Raw genomic sequence first — 27962 nt, forward strand, 5'->3', positions numbered from 1 at the left:
TATCCTGCCCTCCACAAGTCCCCTGCCAACTCTCATCTGTTTACCATTGCTACTATTTTTCTTTCTTGCCTTTTCATCATGTCATATGAATGGTATCATACACTTTGAGTATAACTCCTTTCACTTAGTATAATATATTTGAGATTCATCCAAATTCTGCTGATTATTAGAAGCCTGTTCACACTTATTGCTGAGTAGTGTCCATTTGTAAGGATGTATCATAGCTTGCTTTTCTATTCATCAAAGACATGTGTGTGTTCTTTCTGATTTGTGTTGTTTGTGTAAAAAGCCATTACAAACATTCAGGTGCAGATTTTCAAGTGAACATAAACTGTTACTCACTTGGATAAGTATCTTTCAGTGAGCTTGCTCAGTTTTATGGTAAGTGTTTTTGTTTTTTTTTTTAATTTATTTTATTTTTAAACTTTACAATATTGTATTGGTTTTGCCAAATATAGAAATGAATTCGCCACAGGTATACATGTGTTCCCCATCCTGAACCCTCCTCCCTCCTTCCTCCCCATACCATCCCTCTGGGTCGTTCCCGGTGCACTAGCCCCAAGCATCCAGTATCATGCATCGAACCTTGACTGGCAACTCGTTTCATATATGATATTATACGTATTTCAATGTCATTCTCCCAAATCTTCCCACCCTCTCCCTCTCCCACAGAGTCCAAAAGACTGTTCTATACATCAGTGTCTCTTTTGCTGTCTCGTACACAGGGTTATTGTTACTGTCTTTCTAAATTCCATATATATGTGTTAGTATACTGTATTGGTGTTTTTCTTTCTGGCTTACTTCACTCTGTATAATACGCTCCAGTTTCATCCACCTTATTAGTACTGGTTCAAATGTATTCTTTTTAATGGCTGAGTAATACTCCATTGTGTATATGTACCACGGCTTTCTTATCCATTCATCTGATGATGGACATCTACGTTGCTTCAATATCCTGGCTATTATAAACAGTGCTGTGATGAACATTGGGGTACACGTGTCTCTTTCCATTCTGGTTTCCTCAGTGTGTATGCCCAGCAGTGGAATTGCTGGATCATAAGGCAATTCTATTTCCAGTTTTTTAAGGAATCTCCACACTGTTCTCCATAGTGGCTGTACTAGTTTGCATTCCCACCAACAGTGTAAGAGAGTTCCCCGTTCTCCACACCCTCTCCAACATTTATTGCTTGTAGACTTTCGGATTGCAGCCATTCTGGTGTGAAATGGTACCTCATAGTGGTTTTGATTTGCATTTCTCTGATAATGAGTGATGTTGAGCATCTTTTCATGTGTTTGTTAGCCATCTGTATGTCTTCTTTGGAGAAATGTCTATTTAGTTCTTTGGCCCATTTTTTGATTGGGTCATTTATTTTTCTGGAGCTGAGCTGTAGGAGTTCCTTGTATATTTTTGAGATTAGTTGTTTGTCAGTTGCTTCATTTGCTATTATTTTCTCCTATTCTGAAGGCTGTCTTTTCACCTTGCTTATCGTTTCCTTTGTTGTGCAGAAGCTTTGAAGTTTAATTAGGGCCCATTTGTTTATTTTTGCTTTTATTTCCAATATTCTGGGAGGTGGGTCATAGAGGATCCTGCTGTGATGTATGTCGGAGAGTGTTTTGCCTATGTTCTCCTCTAGGAGTTTTATAGTTTCTGGTCTTACGTTGAGATCTTTAATCCATTTTGAGTTTATTTTTGTGTATGGTGTTAGAAAGTGGTCTAGTTTCATTCTTTTACAAGTGGTTGGCCAGATTTCCGAGCACCACTTGTTAAAGAGATTGTCTTTAATCCACTGTATATTCTTGCCTCCTTTGTCAAAGATAAGGTATCCATATGTGTGAGGATTTATCTCTGGGCTTTCTATTTTGTTCCATTGATCTATATTTCTGTCTTTGTGCCAGTACCATACTGTCTTGATGACTGTGGCTTTGTAATAGAGCCTGAAGTCAGGTAGGTTGATTCCTCCAGTTCCATTCTTCTTTCTCAAGATCGCTTTGGCTATTCGAGGTTTTTTGTATTTCCATACAAATTGTGAAATTATTTGTTCTAGCTCTGTGAAGAATACCGTTGGTAGCTTGATAGGGATTGCATTGAATCTATAAATTGCTTTGGGTAGTATACTCATTTTCACCATATTGATTCTTCCAATCCATGAACATGGTATATTTCTCCATCTATTAGTGTCCTCTTTGAATTCTTTCACCAGTGTTTTATAGTTTTCTATATATAAGTCTTTAGTTTCTTTAGGTAGATATATTCCTAAGTATTTTATTCTTTCTGTTGCAATGGTGAATGGAATTGTTTCCTTAATTTCTCTTTCTGTTTTCTCATTATTAGTGTATAGGAATGCAAGGGATTTCTGTGTGTTGATTTTATATCTTGAAACTTTACTATAATCATTGATTAGTTCTAGTAATTTTCTGGTGGAGTCTTTAGGGTTTTCTATGTAGAGGATCATGTCATCTGCAAACAGTGAGAGTTTTACTTCTTCTTTTCCCATTTGGATTCCTTTTATTTCTTTTTCTGCTCTGATTGCTGTGGCCAAAACTTCCAAAACTATGTTGAATAGTAATGGTGAAAGTGGGCACCCTTGTCTTGTTCCTGACTTTAGAGGAAATGCTTTCAATTTTTCACCATTGAGGATAATGTTTGCTGTGGGTTTGTCGTATATAGCTTTTATTATGTTGAGGTATGTTCCTTCTATTCCTGCTTTCTGGAGAGTTTTTTTATCATAAATGGATGTTGAATTTTGTCAAAGGCTTTCTCTGCATCTATTGAGATAATCATATGGTTTTTATTTTTCAATTTGTTAATATGGTGTATTACATTGATTGATTTGCAGATATTGAAGAATCCTTGCATCCTTGGGATAAAGCCCACTTGGTCACGGTGCATGATCTTTTTAGTGTCTTGTTGGATTCTGATTGCTAGAATTTTGTTAAGGATTTTGGCATCTATGTTCATCAGTGATATTGGCCTGTAGTTTTCTTTTTTTGTGGGATCTTTGTCAGGTTTTGGTATTAGGGTGATGGTGGCCTCATAGAATGAGTTTGGAAGTTTACCTTCCTCTGCAATTTTCTGGAAGACTTTGAGTAGGATAGGTGTTATCTCGTCTCTAAATTTTTAGTAGAATTCAGCTGTGAAGCCGTCTGGACCTGGGCTTTTGTTTGCTGGAAAATTTTTTATTACAGTTTCAATTTCCGTGCTTGTGATGGGTCTGTTAAGATTTTCTATTTCTTCCTGGTCCAGTTTTGGAAAGTTGTACTTTTCTAAGAATTTGTCCATTTCTTCCACGTTGTCCATTTTTTTGGCATATAATTGTTGGTAGGAGTCTCTTATGATCCTTTGTATTTCTGTGTTGTCTGTTGTGATCTCTCCATTTTCATTTCTAATTTTATTGATTTGATTTTTCTCCCTTTGTTTCTTGATGAGTCTGGCTAATGGTTTGTCAATTTTATTTATCCTTTCAAAGAACCAGCTTTTGGTTTTGTTGATTTTTGCTATGGTCTCTTTTGTTTCTTTTGCATTTATTTCTGCCCTAATTTTTAAGATTTCTTTCCTTCTACTAACCCTGGGGTTCTTCATTTCTTCCTTTTCTAGTTGCTTTAGGTGTAGAGTTAGGTTATTTATTTGACTTTTTTCTTGTTTCTTGAGGTATGCCTGTATTGCTAAGAACTTTCCCCTTAGGACTGCTTTTACAGGGTCCCACAGGTTTTGGGTTGTTGTGTTTTCATTTTCATTCGTTTCTATGCAAATTTTGATTTCTTTTTTGATTTCTTCTGTGATTTGTTGGTTATTCAGCAACGTGTTGTTCAGCCTCCATATGTTGGAATTTTTAATAGTTTTTCTCCTGTAATGGAAATCTAATCTTACTGCATTGTGGTCAAAAAAGATGCTTGGAATGATTTCATTTTTTTTTAATTTACCAAGGCTAGATTTATGGCCCTGGATGTGATCTATCCTGGAGAAGCTTCCATGTGCACTTGAGAAAAAGGTGAAATTCATTGTTTTGGGATGAAATGTCCTATAGATATCAATTAGGTCTAACTGGTCTATTGTATCATTTAAAGTTTGTGTTTCCTTGTTAATTTTCTGTTTAGTTGATCTATCCATAGGTGTGAGTCAGGTATTAAAGTCTCCCACTATTATTGTGTTATTGTTAATTTCTGCTTTCATACTTGTTAGCATTTGTCTTACATATTGTGGACCTCCCGTGTTGGGTGCATATATATTTATAATTGTTATATCCTCTTCTTGGATTGATCCTTTGATCATTATGTAGTGACCGTCTTTGTCTCTTTTTACAGCCTTTGTTTTAAAGTCTATTTTATCTGATATGAGTATTGTGACTCCTGCTTTCTTTTGGTCCCAATTTGCATGGAAAATCTTTTTCCAGCCCTTCACTTTCAGTTGTATGTGTCCCCTGTTTTGAGGTGGGTCTCTTGTAGACAACATATGTAGGGGTCTTGTTTTTGTATCCATTCAGCCAGTCTTTGTCTTTTGGTTGGGGCATTCAACCCATTTACATTTAAGGTAATTACTGATAAGTATGATCCCATTGCCATTTAGTTTATTGTTTTGGGTTCAAATTTATATCCCCTTTTTGTGTTTCCTGTCTAGAGAATATCCTTTATTATTTGTTGGAGAGCTGGTTTGGTGGTGCTGAAATCTCTCAGCTTTTACTTGTCTGAGAAGCTTTTGATTTCTTCTTCATATTTGAATGAGATCCTTGCTGGGTACAATAATCTGGGCTGTAGGTTATTTTCTTTCACCACTTTAAGTATGTCTTGCCATTCCCTCCTGGCTTGAAGAGTTTCTATTGAAAGATCAGCTGTTATCCTTATGGGAATTCCCTTGTGTGTTATTTGTTGGTTTTCCCTTGCTGCTTTTAATATTTGTTCTTTGTGTTTGATCTTTGTTAATTTGATTAATATGTGTCTTGGGGTGTTTATCCTGTTTGGGACTCTCTGGGTTTCTTGGACTTGAGTGATTATTTCCTTCCCCATTTTAGGGAAGTTTTCAACTATCATCTCCTCAAGTATTTTCTCATGGTCTTTCTTTTTGTCTTCTTCTTCTGGGACTCCTATGATTCGAATGTTGTAGCGTTTAATATTGTCTTGGAGGTCTCTGAGATTGTCCTCATTTCTTTTAATTCGTTTTTCTTTTTTCCTCTCTGATTCATTTATTTCTACCATTCTATCTTCTAATTCACTAATCTTATCTTCTGCCTCTGTTATTCTACTCTTTGTTGCCTCCAGAGTGTTTTTTATTTCATTTATTGCATTATTCATTATATATTGACTCTTTTTTATTTCTTCTAGATCCTTGTTAAATCTTTCTTGTATCTTCTCAATCCTTGTCTCCAGGCTATTTATCTGTGATTCCATTTTGATTTCAAGATTTTGGATCAATTTCACTATCATTATTAGGAATTCTTTATCAGGTAGATTCCCTATCTCTTCCTCTTTTGTTTGGTTTGGTGAGCATTTATCCTGTTCCTTTATCTGCTGGGTGTTCCTCTGTCTCTTCATCTTGTTTAAATTGCTGAGTTTGGGGTGTCCTTTCTGTATTCTGGCAGTTTGTGGAGTTCTCTTTATTGTGGCGTTTCCTCACTGTGTGTGGGTTTGTACAGGTGGCTTGTCAAGGTTTCTTGGTTAGGGAAGCTTGTGTCGGTGTTCTAGTGGGTGGAGCTGTATTTCTTCTGTCTGGAGTGCAATGAAGTGTCCAGTAATGAGTTATGAGATGTTTATGGTTTTGGGGTGACTTTGGGCAGCCTGTATCTTGGAGCTCAGGGCTGTGTTCCTGTGTTGCTGGAGAATTTGTTTGGGATGTCTTGCCCTGGAACTTGTTGGCCCTTGTGTGGTGCTTGGTTTCAATGTAGGTATGGAGGCGTTTGATGAGCTCCTGTCGATTAATGTTCCCTGGAGTCAGGAGTTCCCTGGAGTCAGGGTTTGGACTTAAGCCTCCTGCTTCCAGTTATCAGTCTTATATTTACAGTAGTTTCAAAACTTCTCCTTCTATACAACACCATTGATAAAACATCTATATGAAAGATGAAAAGTTTCTCCACCATGAGGGTCACCCAGAGAGGTTCACAGCATTACATGGAGAAGAGAAGAGGGAGGAGGGAGTTAGAGGTGACCCAAATGAGATGAGGTGGAATCAATAGAGGAGAGAGTGGGCTAGCCAGTAGTCACTTCCTTATGTGCACTCCACAACTGGACTGCTCAGAGATGTTCATGGAGTTATACAGAGAAGAGAAGAAGGAGGAAGGAGACAGAGGTGGCCAGGAGGATAAAAGCGGGGAATGAAAAGGAGGGAGACAGATCCAGCCAGTAGTCAGTTCCCTAAGTATTCTCCATCGTCTGGAACACACAGAAATTCACAGAGTTGGATAGAGTAGAGAGGGGTTAGGGAGGAGACACAGGTGATCTGGTGGAGAAAAAGGAGAGTCCAAAGGGAGAGAGAGCAGTCAAGCCAGTAATCTCGCTCCCTAGTGAAAAATGGGTACTGAAGATTGGGTTCTTAAAAGTACAAAATTGGTAACAAATACATAAAAGCAAAAATTAAAAATCTAGAGTAGAGTTTGGATTTTCAAAAATACAATGTTAAGGAAAAGAAGAAGGAAAAGAAAGAGAGAGATAAAAAAAAAAAAAGTCACAAAAATTATAAAGAAAATATAAGTACAAAATTGATAACAAATACCAAAAGCATAAATTAAAAATCTAGAGTAGAGTTTGGAATTTCAGATATACATGTTATATAAAAGAAGAAGAGAAAGAAAGAGAGTGAAAAAGAAAAGTCACAAAAATTATTTTTAAAAAATATATAGGTATAAAATTGATACCAAATACCAAAAAGCTGAAATTAAAAATCTAGAGTAGAGACTGGAATTTCAAAAATACAATGTTAAAGAAAAGCAGGAAAAAAAAAAAAAAAACAAGGTCACAAAAATTATAAAAAATATATTTATGAAGTTTGCTTTAAAAAAAATAGGATCTTTTTAGTTTTTTGCAAAGTAATAGTAGGTTATAAAAGTGAAAATTAAAGGAATAATAGAAGACTTAAAATTTTTTTAAAATTAAAAAAAAGAAAGAAAGAAAGAATGATCGTAAACATAGTAAAACTATATCTAGGACTTTCTCTGGTTTTGTTGTGGGTATTGTGGGTTCAGTTCATTTTCGGCTAGTTCCTTGGTCCGACTTATATTTCTCAAGATCTATAGGCCCCTTCCTATGAAGTCGGTACTAACCACAGGGTTTTAATCTATTGCCTATAGCTTCCAAGGCAGTTCCCTCTGTTATAGCTTCTTCTGTTTGCCAGTCTCTTCAGTGTCTGGTTTCTGCCCTGACACAAAGGGGACGGTGGTGGACACGTTTTTTTTTTTTTTAGGCTCACTTGTTCAGTTGCCCTGTGGGGAGGGAGGGACGCTGCAAACAAATAACACTGGCGTGTGCTCGCAGTGCCTCAGCTACACTGGGTCTGCCCCCACTCACGGCGCATGTAGCCTCCCTGCCCACACTGCTCAGGCTATAGGTTGCTCTGCTGGGAACCATCCATGGCCGGCCCTGGGCTGCCTGCACCTCCCAGGTCCAAGCCACTCAGGTTCAGGCATTCAGGTAGTCCTCAGAGGCGCAGATTCGGTTGGGCCTGTGTTTTGTGCCCTCCCAGGTCCGAGCAGCTCAGGTGATGAGGTGCTTGGCAAGCGCGATTGCTGCAACTTATCGCCTCCCCGCCACTCAGTTATCTAGGTGTACAACCAGCGCACCTTCTCAGGCGGATGTTGACCGTCCAGACTCCCAAGAAGTTTTAGTTAGCAAAGAAGCCTGCTTATAGTTTTATAGATAATGTCTCTCTGGGGCTGCAATTGCCCCCTTCCGGCTCTGGCTATCTGTCACCAGAGGGGGATGGTCTGCAACTGGCTATCTCTGTTCAGTCTTTTGTTCCATTCCTGGCCTGGCGGTGTCTTAGGTTAGGGCTGGCTTTTCGAGTGGTAGATATACCACAGTCTGGTTTGCTAGCCCAAATTATTTCGCTCAGATAGCACTCAGGGTATTCAGGCCAGATGCTTACTCTAAGCGATGCAGCCCGCGCCGCCCCTCCCTGCCCAGCCCCTGCTTGCTAGTGGCGGGTGCAGGCGTCTGCGCTGCTTCTCCGCTGGGGGAGTTACCGTAGGGCTCGCAATCTGCGAGTTTTAATTGTTTATTTATTTTTCCTCCCTGTTATGTTGCCCTCTGTGCTTCCAAGGCTTGGCACAGATTCGGCAGTGAGAAGGTTTCCTGGTGTTTGGAAACTTCTCTCTTTTTAAGACTCCCTTCCCAGGATGGAACTCCATCCCTCCGTCTTTTGTCTCTTTTTTTTTGTCTTTTATATTTTTTCCTACCTCCTTTCGAAGACTTGGGTTGCTTTTCTGGGTGCCTGATGTCCTCTGCTGGCATTCAGAAGTTGTTTTGTGGAATTTACTCTGCGTTTAAATGTTCTTTTGATGAATTTGCGGGGGAGAAAGTGTTCTCCCTGTCCTACTCCTCTGCCATCTTAGCTCCTCCCCCCGGTAAGTATATTTTTAAGGAATTATCTTCCATAGTGACTGAACCATTTTCATTTGCAATTTTATTTTCATTTTGCATTCTATTAAATTGAAAAATATAGACTCTTTAAGTTGTTATTCAAAATGAGGGAATTATTTCCTCAACCCTTAAACCTCATATCTTTCCAATAAGCATTTTAGAAAGTAAAAAAGGAGTTTTGGGAAATGAGCAGAATTTCTTATGCCTGTAAGGAGTGAAATTCCAGAGAGAAAATCAAGTAGGAACACACACACTGAGTATAAGACTAAAAACATTAATGGAATTCAGTATAGTTAGCAGTGTTGGAAGTTCCTACAAATTGTTCAAAAATTTTCTGAGACATGTAGATTATAAATATTTGTTGTATCTTCAATGCAATTTATTTTTTAATCTCTAAAACCTTTTTATGGTCATTGGTTATCATGGGTAATTAAAGTTCACATTTACCATTTTATAAAATATACAAACTATATTTTCTTTGTTGGATGATGAATCACAAACCTGTCTTTACTGACAAGCACAACTGCAGTGCTCCAGGTGTGGCGTGGAAGAGGACCTGATTAGAGCGGCACGTGTCCTGAATCGTAGGAAAGGGCCTGAAGCTATGCATACAGTTAGGCCCTAAAAACATAGCTTATGGTAAGATGATTTGCTCTGAGAAATGGAGTAGGAACTGGAGAGGAGAATATGACTTCAAAGAAGAATTCTTTAAGATGGCGGTTACTGGAGCAAGTGTGTAAACTGTAGCAAATATTTCTGTAAAGAGATGTTGCAGAGCAGAAGCAGATAATTCTAATACCTATTTCTTTGAGTAGTAAGAGAACTTGGTTCAAGAGAACTTAGTGTAGTGTTTGGTAAATTTTAACAATGAAAAATAACTCAGCCATTTAAAAAGAGTGAAATTCTGTCATTTGTAGCAACATGGATTGTCCTGGAGAATATGATGGGCTCTTCCAAAGATAAGTGTGCAGCTATGTGCAGCTACGCTAGTCAAGCTGGTAGTGGAAGATGACGAAGTTCTGTATAACTACTCCCCTTTTCCTTGCAATGTAGGATGCAAGTCATAAGCAAAGAGTCAAGGTGTGCAATAGTATTTTTAGGGAATAACAAACAAATTATATTGGGTGAGGCAAGGGGATACTACATTCCTGGGAGTTAAGGATGAATACTGCAAAAAGATAGCATTTCCAAATCAATGTATGAGTTAAATACAATTGCAACAATATAGCAGTGGGTTTTTTGGACAGTTAGCAGATGATTCAAGAATTCATCAGGAAGAATAAACCGATGATAAAACCTCAGAAAATTTTGGTGAGGAAAAATGGAAACAGAGACTTTTTATTGACCAATGGAACTAAAGAACAGGAGCATAAACATTCTCTACTGCTAGACTTACAAGACAGCATATAGTCAAGCAATTATAAATACAGTAATAGTAATAATAAACACATACTATGGAAAGGTGATTAAGAATACTAATAAGAAAATCAGCTATTTAGAAACACAATTAACTTAAAGCTCACCATTCATCATATACCTAAACTGCAGATTAAAAAGTCAAATGTCACTTATGAAATTATTAAGCAAGTCTAAAAGAAATTTGAAAATATTTTCTGAACAAAGAATGGGAAATGTAAGGAACTACAAACAGCTACAAAAAAAAAAAAAACCCTCATTAGATGAAGCAAAATAAGTAATATAAATGAAAACACCTGTTAAATTTTCATTGATATGTTTAATAAATAAGCAAAGCAAGTTCAAATGATAAGACAGCTCCATAAAGTGTACAATAAACAGGCACTTCCAGCTCAACATTATGACAGAATGGAAAGGGTTTCTAAACTACTTGTTAGTAATCTGGCTCTTTATAACAAGAATTTAAAAGTAGTTTCTTTGCTTACACCCCACTACTTCGACTTCTACAATTTGACCTAATGTAAAATATACCCTTATGTAGGAAAATTTGGTCGGAGAAGGCAATGGCACCCCACTCCAGTACTCTTGCCTGGAAAATCCCATGGATGGAGGAGCCTGGTAGGCTGCAGTCCATGGGTTCGCTAAGAGTCGGACACAACTGAGCGACATCACTTTTACTTTTCACTTTCCTGCATTGGAGAAGGAAATGGCAACCCATTCCAGTGTTCTTGCCTGGAGAATCCCAGGGACGGGGGAGCCTGGTGGGCTGCCGTCTATGGGGTCGCACAGAGTCGGACACGACTGAAGTGACTTAGCAGGAAAATTTGGAGAGACAAAATTAAGTGTAAGGAAATCCCTAAATACATTATAGCAGACTCATATGATAACATTATGTAGTCATTTGAAATGAAGTTTTATTAAGAATATTTACTAGTTATTCATGTAATAGTTAGCATGGTTTATGGAGAAGGCAATGGCACCCCACTCCAGTACTCTTGCCTGGAAAATCCCATGGACAGAGGAGCCTGGTAGGCTGCAGTCCATGGGGATGCGAAGAGTCGGACACAACTGAGCGACTTCACTTTCACTTTTTGGATACAACTGAGCTACTTCACTTTCACTTTTCACTTTCCTGCATTGGAGAAGGAAATGGCAACCCACACCAGTATTCTTGCCTGGAGAATCCCAGGGATGGCGGAGCCTGGTGGGCTGCCATCTATGGGGTGGCACAGAGTCGGGCTGAAGTGACTTAGCAGCAGCAGCAGCAGCATGGTTTAAGGACTTTGCCAGGCTCTGGTCGAAGTGCCTTATCATCTTATTCAAGACTCCCTAAAACATCATGAAATCATCATGAGTTCTATTAATATCACTGCTTTTCAGAAGACCAAACTGAGAAACAAACGGTTTAATTTACTGTTCAAAGATGCACAGATCATAAAAGGAATCAATACTCCCTCCCTCCCTGCTACTGTCTCTCTTTACCCCTGCACTATAATGTTCCTTCTTCACAGAAGGAAGTTCACAAAATTTTAAACAACAACAAAGAAATAACAGAACTTTAACCAAAATGTACATAACTATTCAGTAAAATACATATATGAAAAAACAAAAAAGAGAAAACTTAATAAGTGATTTTGGCTTCTTTATCAAGTTTCAAGTTTTCTGTTTTTATGATGAACGTGGACTAGTTCCATAGATTATTATATTTATATGATCATTTATCTTAATAGATTAAGCAATCTAAGATAGTTTTTATAAAGAAAGAAAGTTTTTCTGAGTTTTAACAAAGTTCAGTTCAGTTCAGTCACTCAGTCATGTCCGACTGTTTGCGACCCCATGAATTGCAGCACGCCAGGCGTCCCTGTCCATCACCAACTCCCGGAGTTCACCCAGACTCACGTCCATCGAGTCAGTGATGCCATCCAGTCATTTCATCCTCTGTCGTCCCTTTCTCCTCCTGCCCCCAGTCCCTCCCAGCATCAGAGTCTTTTCCAACGAATCATCACTTCGCATGAGGTGGCCAAAGTACTGGAGTTTCAGCTTTAGCATCATTCCTTCCAAAGAAATCCCAGGGCTGATCTCCTTCAGAATGGACTGGTTGGATCTCCTTGCAGTCCAAGGGACTGTCAAGAGTCTTCTCCAACACCACAGTTCAAAAGTATCAATTCTTCAGTGCTCAACCTTCTTCATAGTTCAACTCTCACATCCATACATGACCACAGGAAAAACCATAGCCTTGACTAGATGGATCTTTGTTGGCAAAGTAATGTCTCTGCTTTTGAATATGCTATCTAGGTTGGTCATAACTTTCCTTCCAAGGAGGAAGTGTCTTTTAATGTCGTGGCTGCATTCACCATCTGCAGTGATTTTGGAGTCCAAAGAAATAAAGTCTGACACTGTTTCCACTGTTTCCCCATCTATTTCCCATGAAGTGATGGGACAGGATGCCATGACCTTCGTTTTCTGAATGTTGAGCTTTAAGCCAACTTTTTCACTCTCCTCTTTCACTTCCATCAAGAGGCTTTTGAGTTCCTTTTCACTTTCTGCCATAAGGGTGGTGTCAACTGCATATCTGAGGTTATTGATATTTCTCCCACCAATCTTGATTCCAGCTTGTGTTTCTTCCAGTCCAGCGTTTCTCATGATGTACTCTGCATAGAAGTTAAATAGGCAGGGTGACAATATACAGCCTTGACGTACTCCTTTTCCTATTTGGAACCAGTCTGTTGTTCCATGTCCAGTTCTAACTGTTGCTTCCTGACCTGCATACAGATTTCTCAAGAGGCAGGTCAGGTGGCCTTGTATTCCCATCTCTTTCAGAATTTTCCACAGTTTATTGTGATCCACACAGTCAAAGGCTTTGGCATAGTCAATAAAGCAGAAATAGATGTTTTTCTGGAACTCTCTTGTTTTTTCCATTATCCAGCAGATCTTGGTAATTTGATCTCTGGTTCCTCTGCCTTTTCTAAAACCAGCTTGAACATCAGGAAGTTCCCGGTTCATGTATTGCTGAAGATTGGCTTGGAGAATTTTGAGCATTACTTTACTAGCATGTGAGATGAGTGCAATTGTGCAGTAGTTTGAGCATTCTTTGGCATTGCCTTTCTTTGGAATTGGAATGAAAACTGACCTTTTCCAGTCCTGTGGCCACTGCTGAGTTTTCCAAATTTGCTGACATATTGAGTGCAGCACTTTCACAGCATCGTCTTTCAGGATTTGAAATAGCTCAACTGGAATTCCTTCAACTACACTTTGTTCGTAGTGATGCTTTCTAAGTCCCACTTGACTTCACATTCTAGGATGACTGGCTCTAGGTCAGTGATCACACCATCGTGATTATCTGGGTCATGAAGATCTTTTTTATACAGTTCTTCTGTGTATTCTTGCCACCTCTTCTTAATATCTTCTGCTTCTGTTAGGTCCATGCCATTTCTGTCCTTTATCGAGCCCATCTTTGCATGAAATGATCCTTTGGTATATCTAATTTTCTTGAAGAGATCTCTAGTCTTTCCCATTCTGTTGTTTTCCTCTATTTCTTTGCATTGATCGCTGAGGAAGGCTTTCTTATCTCTTCTTGCTATTCTTTGGAACTCTGCATTCAGATGCTTATATCTTTCCTTTTCTCCTTTGCTTTTCACTTCTCTTCTTTTCATAGCTATTTGTAAGGCCTCCCCAGACAGCCATTTTGCTTTTTTGCATTTTTTTTCCATGGGGATGGTCTTGATCCCTGTCTCCTGTACAATGTCACGAACCTCAGTCCATAGTTCATCAGACACTCTATCTATAGATCTAGGCCCTGAAATCTATTTTTCACTTCTACTGTATAATAATAAGGGATTTGATTTAGGTCATACCTGAATGTTCTAGTGGTTTTCCCTACTTTCTTCAATTTCAGTCTGAATTTGGCAATAAGGAGTTCATGATCTGAGCCACAGTTAGCTCCTTGTCTTGTTTTTGTTGACTGTACAGGGCTTCTCCATCTTTGGCTGGAAAGAATATAATCAATCTGATTTCGGTGTTGACCATCTGGTGGTGTCCATGTGTAGAGTCTTCTCTTGTGTTGTTGGAAGAGGGTGTTTGTTATGACCAGTGCATTTTTTTGGCAAAACTCTATTAGTCTTTGCCCTGCTTCATTCCGTATTCCAAAGCCAAATTTGCCTGTTACTCCAGGTGTTTCTTGACTTCCTACTTTTGTATTCCAGTCCCCTATAATGAAAAGGACATCTTTTTTGGGTGTTAGTTCTAAAAGGTCTTGTAGTTCTTCAAAGAACCATTCAACTTCAGCTTCTTCAGCGTTACTGGTTGGGGCATAGACTTGGATTACTGTGATATTGAATGGTTGGCCTTGGAAATGAACAGAGATCATTCTGTTGTTTTTGTGTTTGCATCCAAGTACTGCATTTAGGACTCTTTTGTTGACCATGTTGGCTACTCCATTTCTTCTAAGGGATTCCTGCCGGCAGTTGTAGATATAATGGTCATCTGAGTTAAATTCACCCATTCCAGTCCATTTCAGTTCGCTGATTCCTAGAATGTCAACATTCACTCTTGTCATCTCTTGTTTGACCACTTCCAATTTGCCTTGATTCATGGACCTGACATTCCAGGTTCCTATGCAATATTGCTCTTTACAGCATCGGACCTTGCTGCTATCACCAGTCACATCCACAACTGGGCATTGTTTTTGCTTTGGCCCCATCCCTTCATTCTTTCTGGAGTTATTTCTCTACTGATCTCCAGTAGCATATCGGGTACCTACTGACCTGGGGAGTTCCTCTTTCCATATCCTATCATTTTGCCTTTTCATACTGTTCATGGGGTTCTCAAGGCAAGAATACTGAAGTGGTTGGCCATTCCCTTCTCCAGTGGGCCACATTCTGTCAGACCTCTTCACTATGACCCGCCTGTCTTGGGTTGCCCCACGGGCATGGCTTAATTTCATTGAGTTAAACAAGGCTGTGGTCCTAGTGTGATTAGATTGACTAGTTTTCTGTGAGTATGGTTTCAGTGTGTCTGCCCTCTGATGCCCTCTTGCAACACCTACCATCTTACTTGGGTTTTTTTTTACCTTGGGCGTGGGGTATCTCTTCACGGCTGCTCCAGCAAAGCGCAGCAGCTGATCCTTACCTTGGACGAGGGGTATCTCCTCACCGCCGCCCTTCCTGACCTTCAACGTGGGATAGCTCCTCTAGGCCCTCCTGCGCCCGGGCAGCCACCGCTCCTTGGACGTGGGGTTGTTCCTCCCGGCCGCCACCCCTGGCCTTGGGTGTTAATCTCAACTATGTGACCCAAGGTGTTTTTGGAGCTTCTCAACTGAACAGATTTTAGTTTCCAGTTTTTGTTTTAAATCTTCCCAAACTGATACATTGAATGATAAAATAAAGCATATCCGCAATGGCACCCCATTCCAGTACTTTTGCCTAGAAAATCCCATGGACGAAGGAGCCTGGTAGGCTGCAGTTCATGGGGTCGCTAGAGTCGGACACGACTGAACGAATTGACTTTCACTTTTCACTTTCCCGCACTGGAGAAGGAAATGGCAACCCACTCCAGTGTTCTTGCCTGGAGAATCCCGGGTAGGGGAAGCCTGGTTGGCTGCCGTCTATGGGGTCGCACAGAGTCGGACACGACTGAAGCGATGCAGCAGCAGCAGCAAACTAATAGATATGCTTCCCAGATGGCTGAGATGGTAAAGAATTTGCCTGCCAACATGGGAGACCTGGGTTCAATCCCTGGGTCGGGAAGATCTGCTGAAGAAGGGAATGGCAACCCACTCCAGTATTCTTGCTTGGAGAATTCCATGGACAGAGAAACCTGGAGGGCTACAGTCCATGGGATCGCAAAGAGACAGACACAACTGAGCGACTAAATTTCGTTCTAAGCTAATAGAAAGTGAATTATGTTTGGTAGTCTTCCTTTCCTGTGGACATAGACATATACTTATACTTACCATGCAATTATTTTGATGTTTCAAAACAGGTCTGTATGTATGTAAAGTATATATATATTTTTTAAATCAGGCAAATACACATCACATGACTCTCAGTGCTATTGTATCTCCAGTCCTCACTTGAAATCTGAGAATTTCCATATTCTATTTTATTCATTTCTATAATTTTAATTTCAGGCAGTATAAAATGTCCCATTTAGCTTTTTTTTTTTTAATCTCAACATAAGGGCTTCCCTGGTGGCTCTGACGGTATAGAATCCGCCTGCAATGTGGGAGACTCAGGTTCGATCCCTGGGTCAGGAAGTTCCCCAGGAGAAGGGAATGGCAACCCACTCCAGTATTCTTGCCTGATGAATCCCACTGATAGAGGAGCCTGGTGGGCTACAGTCCATGCGATTGCAAAGAGTTGTACATGACAGAGTGACTAACAATTTCGCTTTAACACTTTCAACATAAGTATTTGTACAAATATAGTCACAAATCGATTATTCATTCCAACTAATTGCTTGAACAACCATCTACCTAACAAGACAAGAAGCCCAAGATATCTTCTGAAGATATTTCTTTCTACAACCAAGAATCCAGTTCAAATGAAAGCAGTCCTCCTCTGACTTTAAGAAGCTGTTGGAGTTTGCTCAGCCTGTTATTAGCTATATCATTATCACTTCTATATGATACTGAAATTGAAACTTAGTCTATCACATCTGCAGCCATGAAATTAAAAGATGCTTGCTCTTTGGAAAAAAAGCTAAGACAAACCTAGACAACATTTTAAAAGGAGAGACATTACTTTGCCCACAAGTTCTGTCTAGTCAATTTATGGATCTTCCAGTAGTCATGTATGGATGTGAGAGTTGAACCATTAATAAGGCTGAGCACTGAAGAATTGATGCTTTTGAACTGTGGTGTTGGAGAAGACTCCTGAGAGTCCCTTGGATTGCAAGGAGATCCAACCAGTCCATCCTAAAGGAAATAAGTCCTGAATATTCATTGGAAGAACTTATCTTGAAGTTGAACCTCCAGTTCTTTGGCCACCTGATATGAAGAGCCAACTCATTAGAAAAGACCCTGATGCTGGGAAAGATTGAAGGCAGGAGGAGAAGGGGATGACAGAGGACAAGATGGTTGGATGGCATCACCTACTCAAACGACGAGTTTGAGCAAGCTCCAGGAGAAATGGTGAAGGACAGGGAAGCCTGGAGTGCTGCAGTCCATGGGGTCACAAAAAGTCAGACATCAGTGAGTGACTGAACAACAACTACCAAATCTACTTAGTAACTGTATCAGGAGGTGTGTCTATAGTATGTATTTTCCCAGGACCCTCCTCAAAGCCCCCATAACCTCTTTATTCCTCAGGCTGTAGATGAGGGGGTTCAGGGCTGGGGTGACCATCGTGTAGAAGACAGAGATGATGTTGTCTTGCTTGGGGCTGTGGAGGGAACTGGGCAGAACATACATGAATGTGGCAGGTCCATAGAACATCCCGACCACAGTCAAGTGGGAAGAACAGGTGACCAGTGCTTTCCACCTCCCTTCCTTTGAGGGCATGTGGAGCACAGTAAGTAAGATTAGTGTATAGGAGGAAACAATAGCAGAAAGGGGGAGCAAGACGAAAGTCACAACTGTCACATATACCATGAGTTCATATCTGGAAGTATCTGCACAGACCAACTTCAATAGAGGTGGGATCTCACAGAGCAGGTGGCTGATCTCCTGGGACATGCAGAAAGGGAAGTGCATGGTGTACAAGGTATGTCCTAGAGCACTCAGGGAAGCCAGGACCCACGATGTGGCCACCATGAGCCAGCAGACCCTCGGCCTCATGAGGACCATGTAGTTCAGAGGATGACAAATGGCCACATACCTGTCATAGGCCATGAAGGCCAGTAGGAGGTCCTCTGCACCACCCAGGGTCAGTGCCAGAAACATCTGAAGGGCACAGCCCACAAAGGAGATGGTGTTTTCACTGAGAAGAAAATCCATGAAGGCCTTGGGAGTGACAACAGACGTGAAGAAGAGGTCCATGAGAGAGAGCTGCCCGAGCAGGAGGTACATGGGCACATGGAGCCGGGCATCCATTGTGATGGCCAGGAGCAGAAGGCAATTGGTGGCGAGGGCCAGCATGTACAGGACTGTGATTGCAGCACAGAGCAGCTCAGGAGACAAACTGTCATTCAGAATCCCCATCAATATGAAGCCACTTCCCAGGGTGAAGTTCCAGTGCTCCATTCTGTGTTGTTTCTTTAGTTATGTAGAACCAGATGGTCTTGATGAAAGCCTTTCTAAGGGAGATTACCCTAGTTTTGCATTGTCTCACCTCACTATGGAATTACCAATAAGAATTCCATGAGATGATATCTTTTCCTCTTGGTAGCTAGGTTTGCCTTCTGTCTTCTGAATTTATGAATATTTTCATTAAATTATTATAAAGTATCATATAAGTTAGAAATAAGCATGTTGGTTATAGCCTGTCATCTTTAAATAAGATAACCAAGAGAATGAACCCAAGCAAATATCTTTGTAAATAGATAAAATCATAGCTATCTTCCCAACAAAAAAAATACCTGCACATTGGCTTTTAATTCAGTTGCTTTTCTGCTTTAAATTTCCTTGGGATTCCAATTCTGTTTTTTCTGCTCCCCTAGACATGACATCTGGCTTTATTTTCCAGTCTCATTGTTCTGAACAGTTTTCTCAACAGGGAACCTCTTGGCTCTTGGACCACTTGGTCTCTTGTGTTCTTGAACTGTCCTCACATCCTTGATGAGCATACTGCTACTTTACGGAAGGGAAGAGGAATTCTGTGCATGACTGAATCACTGGGATAGTATAGATTTTGGAGGTACATATTCAGGAACAGTACAAAAATGTTTGCCTATTTTCAGGTAATGATAAGATGTTTGCTCAGGAGGAATGAGGATAGAAACGAAGGTGATGCATGAGACTTGAAAAGATATGGCAAGGTATTTGTGTTTAGGATACATGATAGAAGGGGTGAGTTATAAAAGAGGGGGATTTATAGAAAAGGCCCAAAGCCATCCCATCACTTGAAAGTCAAATTAAGATCTTGAATTAAAAAAAAGAGATCCTCTATCTCATAGTATTAGCTGTATGAGGAAAGATGCTGTTTCTGCTGAGCCCTGAATCTATGTGGAAGTTTGAGCAGGAGAACAAGTGGTGTGTGGAACTGTGCTACTTCACTTCCTCTACATGGATGCAGACCTTTCATAGTTGGATGGAGGACTCAGGAGGCACTCTGGAAAAGAAGAGAATAATCCACCAAATGTTTCATCTTTCCTTTGCATCATCTGCTCTTACCCCTCTGTCTTCAGTTTATGTCACCAACGTTGTCAACTTAGGGTTGGGACCTTTCAGTAGTTGGATGATAAAATCCTAAACTCGGAAGGCTTTTCCAACTGATCTAGTTCCTTTCATTCACTCCATAAATATTCACTAAGCTCTTACAATATACCAGGCACTATATTTGATGCTAGGGAAATTGCACGGATGTGAAATGCCCATTACATAAACACCTACACACATCTACTGGCAATGAAATACGAAGGAAAGTATAACATACTACGAGTCTATCTAAGTGAAGTATCAGGGAAGGAAACTTTATATAATCACTTATATGTCACTTATGCAAGCTACAGGCTGCAGATGAATATAAGGAGCTAAGGGAAAAGGGGTCAGAGTGCAATAACAGAGAGAGGAGACAGCACTATAAAGGTCAGAACATTGAAGCAGTACAAATGCAAGTATCCTCCTTGCACTTACGCCACAGTGACGTCTAGGCAAGAAGTCAACTAGAAAATCATCTTCTTGTAAAACTGTTTCATCATTCTTTAGGGGCTGAGATCTTTCTCTGGTCTCACAAAACCATGTATATACATTGAAACTGAGAAATAGTGACTGGAAGAACTTCTTTGCCCATTGGCAGTGACAAAAACACAAATTCAAAGACAATTCTTAGTACTGTTCCTAGTATATATATGACTTGAAATACTTTCCTTGAATTAAAAAGATGAATGGATACATTAATAAAGGGAAGAAAATAATTAACTGGTTATATTTATCCAGATTTATGCTCCAGGAATTTGGACAGGACTTAAAAGAAAAAGCAGGACTTAAGTGGTGATACTTAGGACTCAAGATCTTTTCTATCTGCCTTCCTCCCTTTGATTCAGAGCCCTGCTCTCCCTCCTTCCATCCTCTAGTTTGTCTCCACTAAGGTCATCTGAAGATAAATGCCAGAGAACATAAATGCCTACACAGGATGAGCCCCCTTTCTGGAAAACTGCTGATGATGGGTGAATACCTCAGACCAAGGGAAGAGAATAGAAACCGAGACTAACAGAGGGGCATTGTTGTACTTTATAGGAAATGGTCAGACAAAGCCAATGAAGAAGATGGAGTCAAAAATTTGGAATCACATCTTTATGTTATTACTCTGTATCACTGTTAGCATACTTTAAAATATTCACTGACTTCAATTAGCTTTTTCTGTAGCATTGGACTTTAATATCAAGCAGGCATATATGGAACAGGCACTTCAACTGATTTTAGATTATCCTCTTTTGAGATCCCAGTCTTTTATGGGTACACATCAGACCATCTGAGGCCAGGATAATCTAGGTCTAGAGATAATATTGAGACTTTTACCAGGATGCCAGCATCAGGAAGTATAGGAACCCAGGTCTTGCCAGTGGAACAGATCAATTGTGGGTATATGTAAGGGTACCTAAAGTATAGAATAGAATGGATGAGTTATAATGGCTGAGGGACTGAGAATCTAAGAGGCAGAGCAGTGAGGTCTTGACCATATATCTCAAGACTTCCAGATTCCACTTAATTTTCTTGAAACAAAGAAAGAGCCCTTACCTCAGATGGGGAGGGGTTCAGCTGCCTGAGTACATCTTCTGCCCTGTGATTCATTTGAGGGATGAAGATGTTCACAAAGATGAAGAAAGAGGTGATAGTTCTTCTGGCAGGGGAGGATGTAGGCATGTGTACAGCTGTGACTGAAATCAGAGGTCAAAGACACCTCCAGTCACATTGCCCAGTCCTCTCTGGAGGTGGAAATGGATGCCAATGAGCAGATGAGAACCTAGGCAGGATCCTGGGGAAGCAAGGAGCTAAATCTCTACACACAAGCGAAATTCTCCCTGTGAGAAAGCTTTCAGAGCCTTGGCATCATTCTAACTGAATTCTTGAGTCCAGGTACTCAGACTTTCAGGTATTCCTATCTTACTAGGAGCCACGAAAAAAGATGAGAAGGGATTGGACTAAAAAGGTATAAAAGGAGCTGCCCAATGGAGATTCTACACCAGCCTCACTGTCCCAGGGGTGACAGTGAGCTGGGGCCCTGTCCTGGGGGAGGCACCCTGGTCTCATCCCTTCAGCTAACATGACCTCCCCTGAAAATGCTGCTCCCGGAAACAAAATTTTAATGAATCTCTCAGGCATGTCTCCTGGCCTCCAACTCCAGCAAAGTTTGCCCACTAAATGAGCTCTGAGGCCTGAGGGCTATGCTGCCCTCACATGGATTTACCGAGGCCATTTCCAAAATCCTACTAAATAGACAGTATCAGTGAATGACCTAAGAAGCAAGGGCCCCTGGTTAGCTTTCTTTCCAAATTACAAAGTGTATCTTGTGGGTTCTGTAAATGCTGCCACTCCCCGTCTCCCAATTTGTGCCTCTAGCCTGGGCCATTATCAGCCAGAGAGAAATGAATTTTGCAGTGCTTCTGTTCATATCAGGCCTTCCTTCCTTGAGCTTTAATTAGCATCAAAGCAATGATTCATTGGACCTTTCTATACTTTTATGTTTTTTGTTTCTCCCTTTTTCTTTCATTAATTCATGAGCACACATGTGTGCATGTTTCTGCGCTCAGTTCAAGTGGACTCAGCCTCTTCTAAGATAATGAATGGTACAGCACCTGCCTCTATCCATCACTGCTTCAGTTCAGGCCATTCCCTCACCCAATCTTTTGCCAGGTCCTCCTCATTCTTTAGTCTCTCTTTAATCACTTATTTTTCCAGAAAATTTGGAAACTGCTGCTGAAGTTATAACTTTTTTCTTTCAATTTTAAGCAAATGAAAAATACATTTTTTATGTTCTGATTATAAAAAGAATATGCTCAAGAAAATTATTGCAGAAGTAAAATGAAAGAAATAAAATACAAGATTTTTTGTTTTTCTCATAAAAAGAACATACCCAAAAGAAAGTTTTACACATATGAAATGTAAAAGCACACTATTCACAATTTAAAAAAAACAAACAAACTGGAAACAAGCTTTATGTCCATCAACAGTGGAATAGATAAATATTCACACAAAAGAATATCATGCAGCAATCAAAGGAACCAGAAGAACATACAACAAAACAAATAATTCAGCAACTTAATATTAAGTGAAAAAAAGAACCCTAAAGATTATGTATCATGGTACTTCATTTATAAGGTTAAAAACTCAGATAAATTTTTTTTTAATTGGCGGATAATTGTTTTACAATGTTGTGTTGGTTTCTGCTGTGCAACAACGGGAATTAGTCATAATTATACATATATGAGCCTCCCTTCCTGCTCTCATTCCACCCCTCTAGGTCATCACTGAGCACCAGGCTGGGCTCCCTGTGTTATGCAGTGGCTTCCCACTAGTTATCTATTTCCCACATGATAGTAGATATGTGTCAATACTACTTTCTTAATTAGTCCCACCCTTTCCTTCCCCCATCGTGTCCACAAGTCTGTTTGTATGTCTGTCCGTGTTTTTGCGATCCAAATAGGGATTTTTTAAAAATAAAAAGTACGGAACACTTTTATAAGGAATAGGAATAACTTTTATAAGGTTAAAATTCAGATAAAATATTTTTAGAGGAATACTTGTGGATTCAGTAAAACTGTATAAAATAGAGCAAAAGAAATGATGGATATAGGATCTGGAATAACCAGTTACTACACTAAGGGAATCAGAGAGAAGGATAATGTATTGAATAATTATTCATATTAATACTTACTTAATTTTCTGAATTATACTATTATTAATTATTTGGGACTTAGTCATATTATATTAGAACTAGGAATTGAAATATCATATAATTTAATCCCATATTGATTTTATAAGTGAGGATTCTTATTGCCAACAACAAATGATAAAAAATGAATAACAAAACCACTGCCTGCAGGCACCTATCCAATATCTTTTCTGCTTTGACGAGCAGCCTTTCAGTTCTAATTCTTTTTGACTATCCTTTTGCATTTGTCACTGCTGAGTACCTCTCATTTCTTAAATCTTTTCCTTCTTATATTTATGACACATCACTATGGCCAGATTCCCTTTACAGATCTTGGATTTTTATTAATTTTGTCATTCCATCTTTCAAGTTGGTTTTAATCAGGATGTTTCCAAATGAATAAATATAATTTCAGAGCTAGAAGTCCCATAAACACAAATCAAGCAATAATGGAGATAGAGAGTAACGAAAGCATGTTGTTTGAGACTGTGTGTTTCGTGAAGGCCCCTAGAGAGCTGACGGTTCTGTTGAGAATGAACTGTCAATGTTGGGTACAACTTAAGTGCACCAAGGCTGATTAGCAGAACATTTCAGATGCAAGGAATATCCAGTGCTAATGATTAGAGGTCGAACGCACTTTTCATTTTTGAGGAAGAAAAGGAAAGTCACTGTGGCTAGAATATAATGAATGTAGACCTCCCAGACATTTTAATAAAAAAGCTCAGTGTGAGTTAATTAAGAAAATTACAGAGATTAAAACATTAGTTAGATAATATGATCAATAAGATTTCTTTAGACCTTGAAATAAAAAAAATTTTTTTTTTTTTTAATTGTGATCCTGTGTTCATGCAGCTTTTCTTGTGGCTCAGCTGGTAAAGAATCCGCCCGCAATGCAGGAGGCCCAGGTTTTACCCCTGGGTTGGGAAGATCCCCTGGAGAAGGCAACAGCTACCCACCCCAGTATTCTGGCCTGGAGAATTCCTTGGACTGTATAGTCCATGGGGTTGCAAAGAATTGGACATGATTGAGTGACTTTCACCTACTTAAAGCTCATGCAAATTGCCAAGTTTAGTTTTCCATTTAATCATTGTCTTTCTCCTAAAAGGAAGGCATGACCATGCACAGTTTTCCACAGTGGCTGCACCAATTTACATTCCCATCAACAGTGTAGGAGGATTCCTTTTTCTCCACACCACCTCCAGGATTTGTTATTTGTAGACTTTTTAATAATGGCCATCTTGACCAGTGTGAAGTGACTTCTCATAGTTTTGATTTGCATTTCTCAAATAACTAGCAATGTTGGGTATCTTTTCAGGTGCCAATTGGCCAACTGACTGGTGGCACTAGTGGTAAAGAATCCACCTGCCAGTGCAGGAAATACAAGAGACACAGGTTCAATCCCCGGGTCAAGAAGATCCCCTGGAGTAGGAAATGGCAACCTGCTCCAGTATTCTCGCTTGGAAAATTCCATGCCTGGTGGGCTACAGTCCATAGGCCTGTGCTCAGTTGGACACGACTGAACACACACACACAGTGAGAGTGACTGTCTTCTTTGGGGGAATATCTGTTTAGGTCTTCTGCTGATTTTTTGATTTTTGTTGTTGTTGTTGTTGTTGTTATTGAGTTGGTTGAGCCGTTTGTGTGTTTTGGAAATTAAGCTCTTGGTTCCATCATTTGCAAATATTTTTCCCAGTCCATAGGTTTTCATGTTGTTCATGGTTTCCTCTGCTGTGCAAAAGTTTGTAAAATATTCCTTCTTTATTTAGCTTTTGAAAGAGTTACCTCTTAAAAGAGTTATATTTGTGTTATCTTGTGAATTTCAAGTTCTTTTAAGAAAGGCATTAAGTTACTCATATTTTGAGGTTCTGGGCACAGTGTTTTCATAGGGTAGGCATTCAGTGAATATTTGTAGAGAAGAAAATTATCTGAGGTAAACAAGGCAAGGAAAGAAAAGAATGAAGCTAGTAGAGCTATTGTTGTCTACCACAGTGTTCAAAGTACTTTTTAAAAATGTCAAAAATCATTGCCTCTGAAAGTTGACTATCTTCCAGCCAGTCTACTCAGAGCTCCCTTCACATCCTTGTTCCTCAGGCTGTAAATTATGGGGTTCAACATTGAAGTCATAACTGAATAGAACAGAGAAATGACCTTATCTCTTTCATTCATTGTCTTGGAATTGGGTCTCATGTAGGCAAATATTCCAGAGCCATAGTAGAGAACCACAACAGTGAGATGGGAGCTACAGGTAGAGAACACCTTGAGCCTCCCCTCGCCTGACTGCATCCGAATCACAGTGGAGATAATACGCCAATAAGAGACCAGGATGAGAGAGACAGGAGCTAGGAGAACAATCACACCCATTGAAAAGAGGGCCATTTCAGCATTGTAGGTGTCTGCAGAAGCCAGCTTCAGGAGTGCAGGAGGTTCACAAAAATAGTGATTAATTATGTTCTGTCCCTGGTAGGGGAGACAGAGTGTAAATGCACTGTCCACGGAACACACAAATGCCCCACTGATCCAGGACACTATGGCCAACTGGACACAAACCCTCTGGGTCATGAGAGTAGAATAGTGTAGGGGCCTGCAGACTGCCACATAACGGTCATAGGACATCATCGCCAGAAGAGCACACTCTGTACACCCTGCTAGGAGGAAGACAACTATCTGTAGTGAGCACCCAGCAAAGGAAATGGTTTTCTTTTTTACAAGGAAGTGGGCCAACATCTGGGGAACGATGCTTGTAGAGAAACAAAGATCAACAAAGGACAAGTTTTTGAGGAAAAAGTACATGGGAGTGTGAAGTCGAGGGTCAGTTTGGATAAGGATTATTATGAGCAGATTTCCAAAAACAGAGAGAAGGTAAATGATCAGGAAAACACAGAACAGCAAGATTTGGATCTTTGGATCCTGTGAAAGTCCCAGCAAGGTAAATTCAAGCACAAAAGTTTGGTTTCCTTCTCCCATTCATGTTTGTCCCTGTTTACCTGTCATCAGAAGGAGAGTAGATGCATTCTGAATGTTTGATTTCACAAGCTTTATAAACAAGTGCAATGTTAACAAGTGTACCTTGGGGACTATCTGCTTCCAGCTGCTTCCTGCAGTGTGCCAGTTAGCATTAGAATGCATATTGTCATTTCCACCAATTTATATAGCTTTTTAAGCCCAGTTTTCCTTGCTTGATCCACTTGGTAGTCTGAGTATCACAGTCTATACATTTTCCTGAGAACTCCCGACAAGGTAATTTACATATTGCTAAATTACTGTGAAATATGTTACAGATATTGCCTTTGTTTTGATTTCATTTTTTCACCTCAAGAAATATTTTGTACTTGCGAGACTCAGCAGTCTAAGAATGAGGTGAATTTGTTTAGTCAATAAAAACCGCTCACTTTTTATATTTCAAAATTAAAAAATAGGGGTCAATGTCAAATTTGACCATAATACTCCCAAAACATGGCTTGGGAGTTCAAACAGATAAATCATTGTTATTAGTTCTTGCATTTTTCCATTGTGTTTTTATAAAGAGGCTTAAGCAGCAATCCAAACAGGACAAGGAAGAAAAGAGGAAGTTATAACCATGGACTATAATCCTGACCTTTGTACAAATATTTCATATGATAAGGAGGAAAAGTAGTATGAAAAATTGTAAAATTCAGAAATGTTCTATAGGAGATTTTAGCACCCAGGGCCTTGTTCCAGTAAATGAAGCCAGGACCAAGCAAGAACTTGAACTTCTGAACTGAATATTGCACAGCCCTGTCACACAATTTCAGCTCATCTTGGACCTCAGGTTTAGCCATGGTAACAGTTCTGACTTCCCTGGCACTACAGACAATTTACTTCAGGGATCCCCTGCCTATCTTTCAGCATTCTTCCCACAGTGCTGGAAGCATGGGCAAGTTAATGTCCCAGAGGCAACCTTTAACCAATGGGCAATGGGGATTGATGAATAAATGCACCAGACATTTCTGGGAGGCAGCCTGTATGCTTCTTAGAAGTTGAGCTCTATATAGTTAAGCCCCCATTGTTTATTACTCTTACTTTCACTATTATTTCCCCTAAAGAGCTTTTTTTTAGAGTTTTTTTCCCTAATCACCATCCCTCATAAAATCATCCCTGAGGTCAGATTTCAAATAAACTGTCTGTACCCAAGCTCTTTTCTCAGGCTCTGCTTTCAAGGACTTAAATTAGGAGAGAAAGTACAGAATCTGATACGGAATCCTAATAGAGACAACACGCATAGGCTGCCTTCTGCAGCCAGGGAGTCCCAGCTGTGCCTGCCGATAATAAATAACACTTCTTGGGTGCTAGCAGGGCCAACATGCATTAAGGTCAGTTTGAGGCTGGTGCCACTGGTGACCATACAGTTACCATAAATTTACCTTTAACACTCAGATTATTGGATTAGACTTGCAATTTAGAAGGTTTTGTGAGAGATATAGGAGCCTAACTATTGTGTCAAGGATCTTGTATGCTGGGTACTAGAACATACTTTTGAGTTGTGGTGCTAGAGAAGATTCTTGAGAGTCCCTTGGACTGCAAGATCAAACCAGTCAATCCTGAAGGAAATTAACCCTGAATATTCATTGGAAGGACTGATACTGAAGCTGAAGTTCCAATAGTTTTGCCACCAGATGCAAAGAGCTGATTCACTGGAAAAGACCCTGATGCTGGGAAAGATTGAGAGCAAGAGGAGAAGGTGGTGATAGAGGATGAGATGGTTGGATGGCATCACTGACTTAATGGAAATGAGTTTGAGCAAACTCCAGGAGACAGTGAAGGACAAGGAAGCCTGGTGTGCTGAGTCCATGGGGTCACAAAAAGTAGGCCATGACTTAGTGACTGAACAACAGCAGAGCATGCTACTACTAACATTACTAATAATGATGAAAAAAACCCAATGGTAACATAGATTTAAATTACTGAAAATCCATTTTAGGGCTGGCTTCAGGTGAGGTTCTAGCCAAATCCTCAGCATGTTTGCTTATAGTCTTCCACATAGTCCTCATCCTAGCA

At 39.9% G+C, this 27962-nt stretch overlaps 2 protein-coding genes across 2 annotated transcripts; both read right to left on the reverse strand.

Annotated features, from left to right (window-relative positions):
• Positions 1–17224: 17224 nt before the first annotated feature.
• Positions 17225–18157, reverse strand: OR2AG2 (olfactory receptor family 2 subfamily AG member 2). Its single transcript, NM_001389844.1, has one exon. The coding sequence runs from the start codon at positions 18155–18157 to the stop codon at positions 17225–17227; it is 933 nt and encodes a 310-aa protein (NP_001376773.1).
• Positions 18158–24986: 6829 nt separating this feature from the next.
• OR2D37 (olfactory receptor family 2 subfamily D member 37) lies at positions 24987–25910 on the reverse strand. The gene has a single exon (NM_001390354.1). The coding sequence runs from the start codon at positions 25908–25910 to the stop codon at positions 24987–24989; it is 924 nt and encodes a 307-aa protein (NP_001377283.1).
• Positions 25911–27962: the final 2052 nt, after the last annotated feature.

The sequence above is a fragment of the Bos taurus genome, chromosome 15 (genome assembly GCF_002263795.3).
Source record: "Bos taurus isolate L1 Dominette 01449 registration number 42190680 breed Hereford chromosome 15, ARS-UCD2.0, whole genome shotgun sequence".
NCBI lineage: Eukaryota > Metazoa > Chordata > Mammalia > Artiodactyla > Bovidae > Bos > Bos taurus.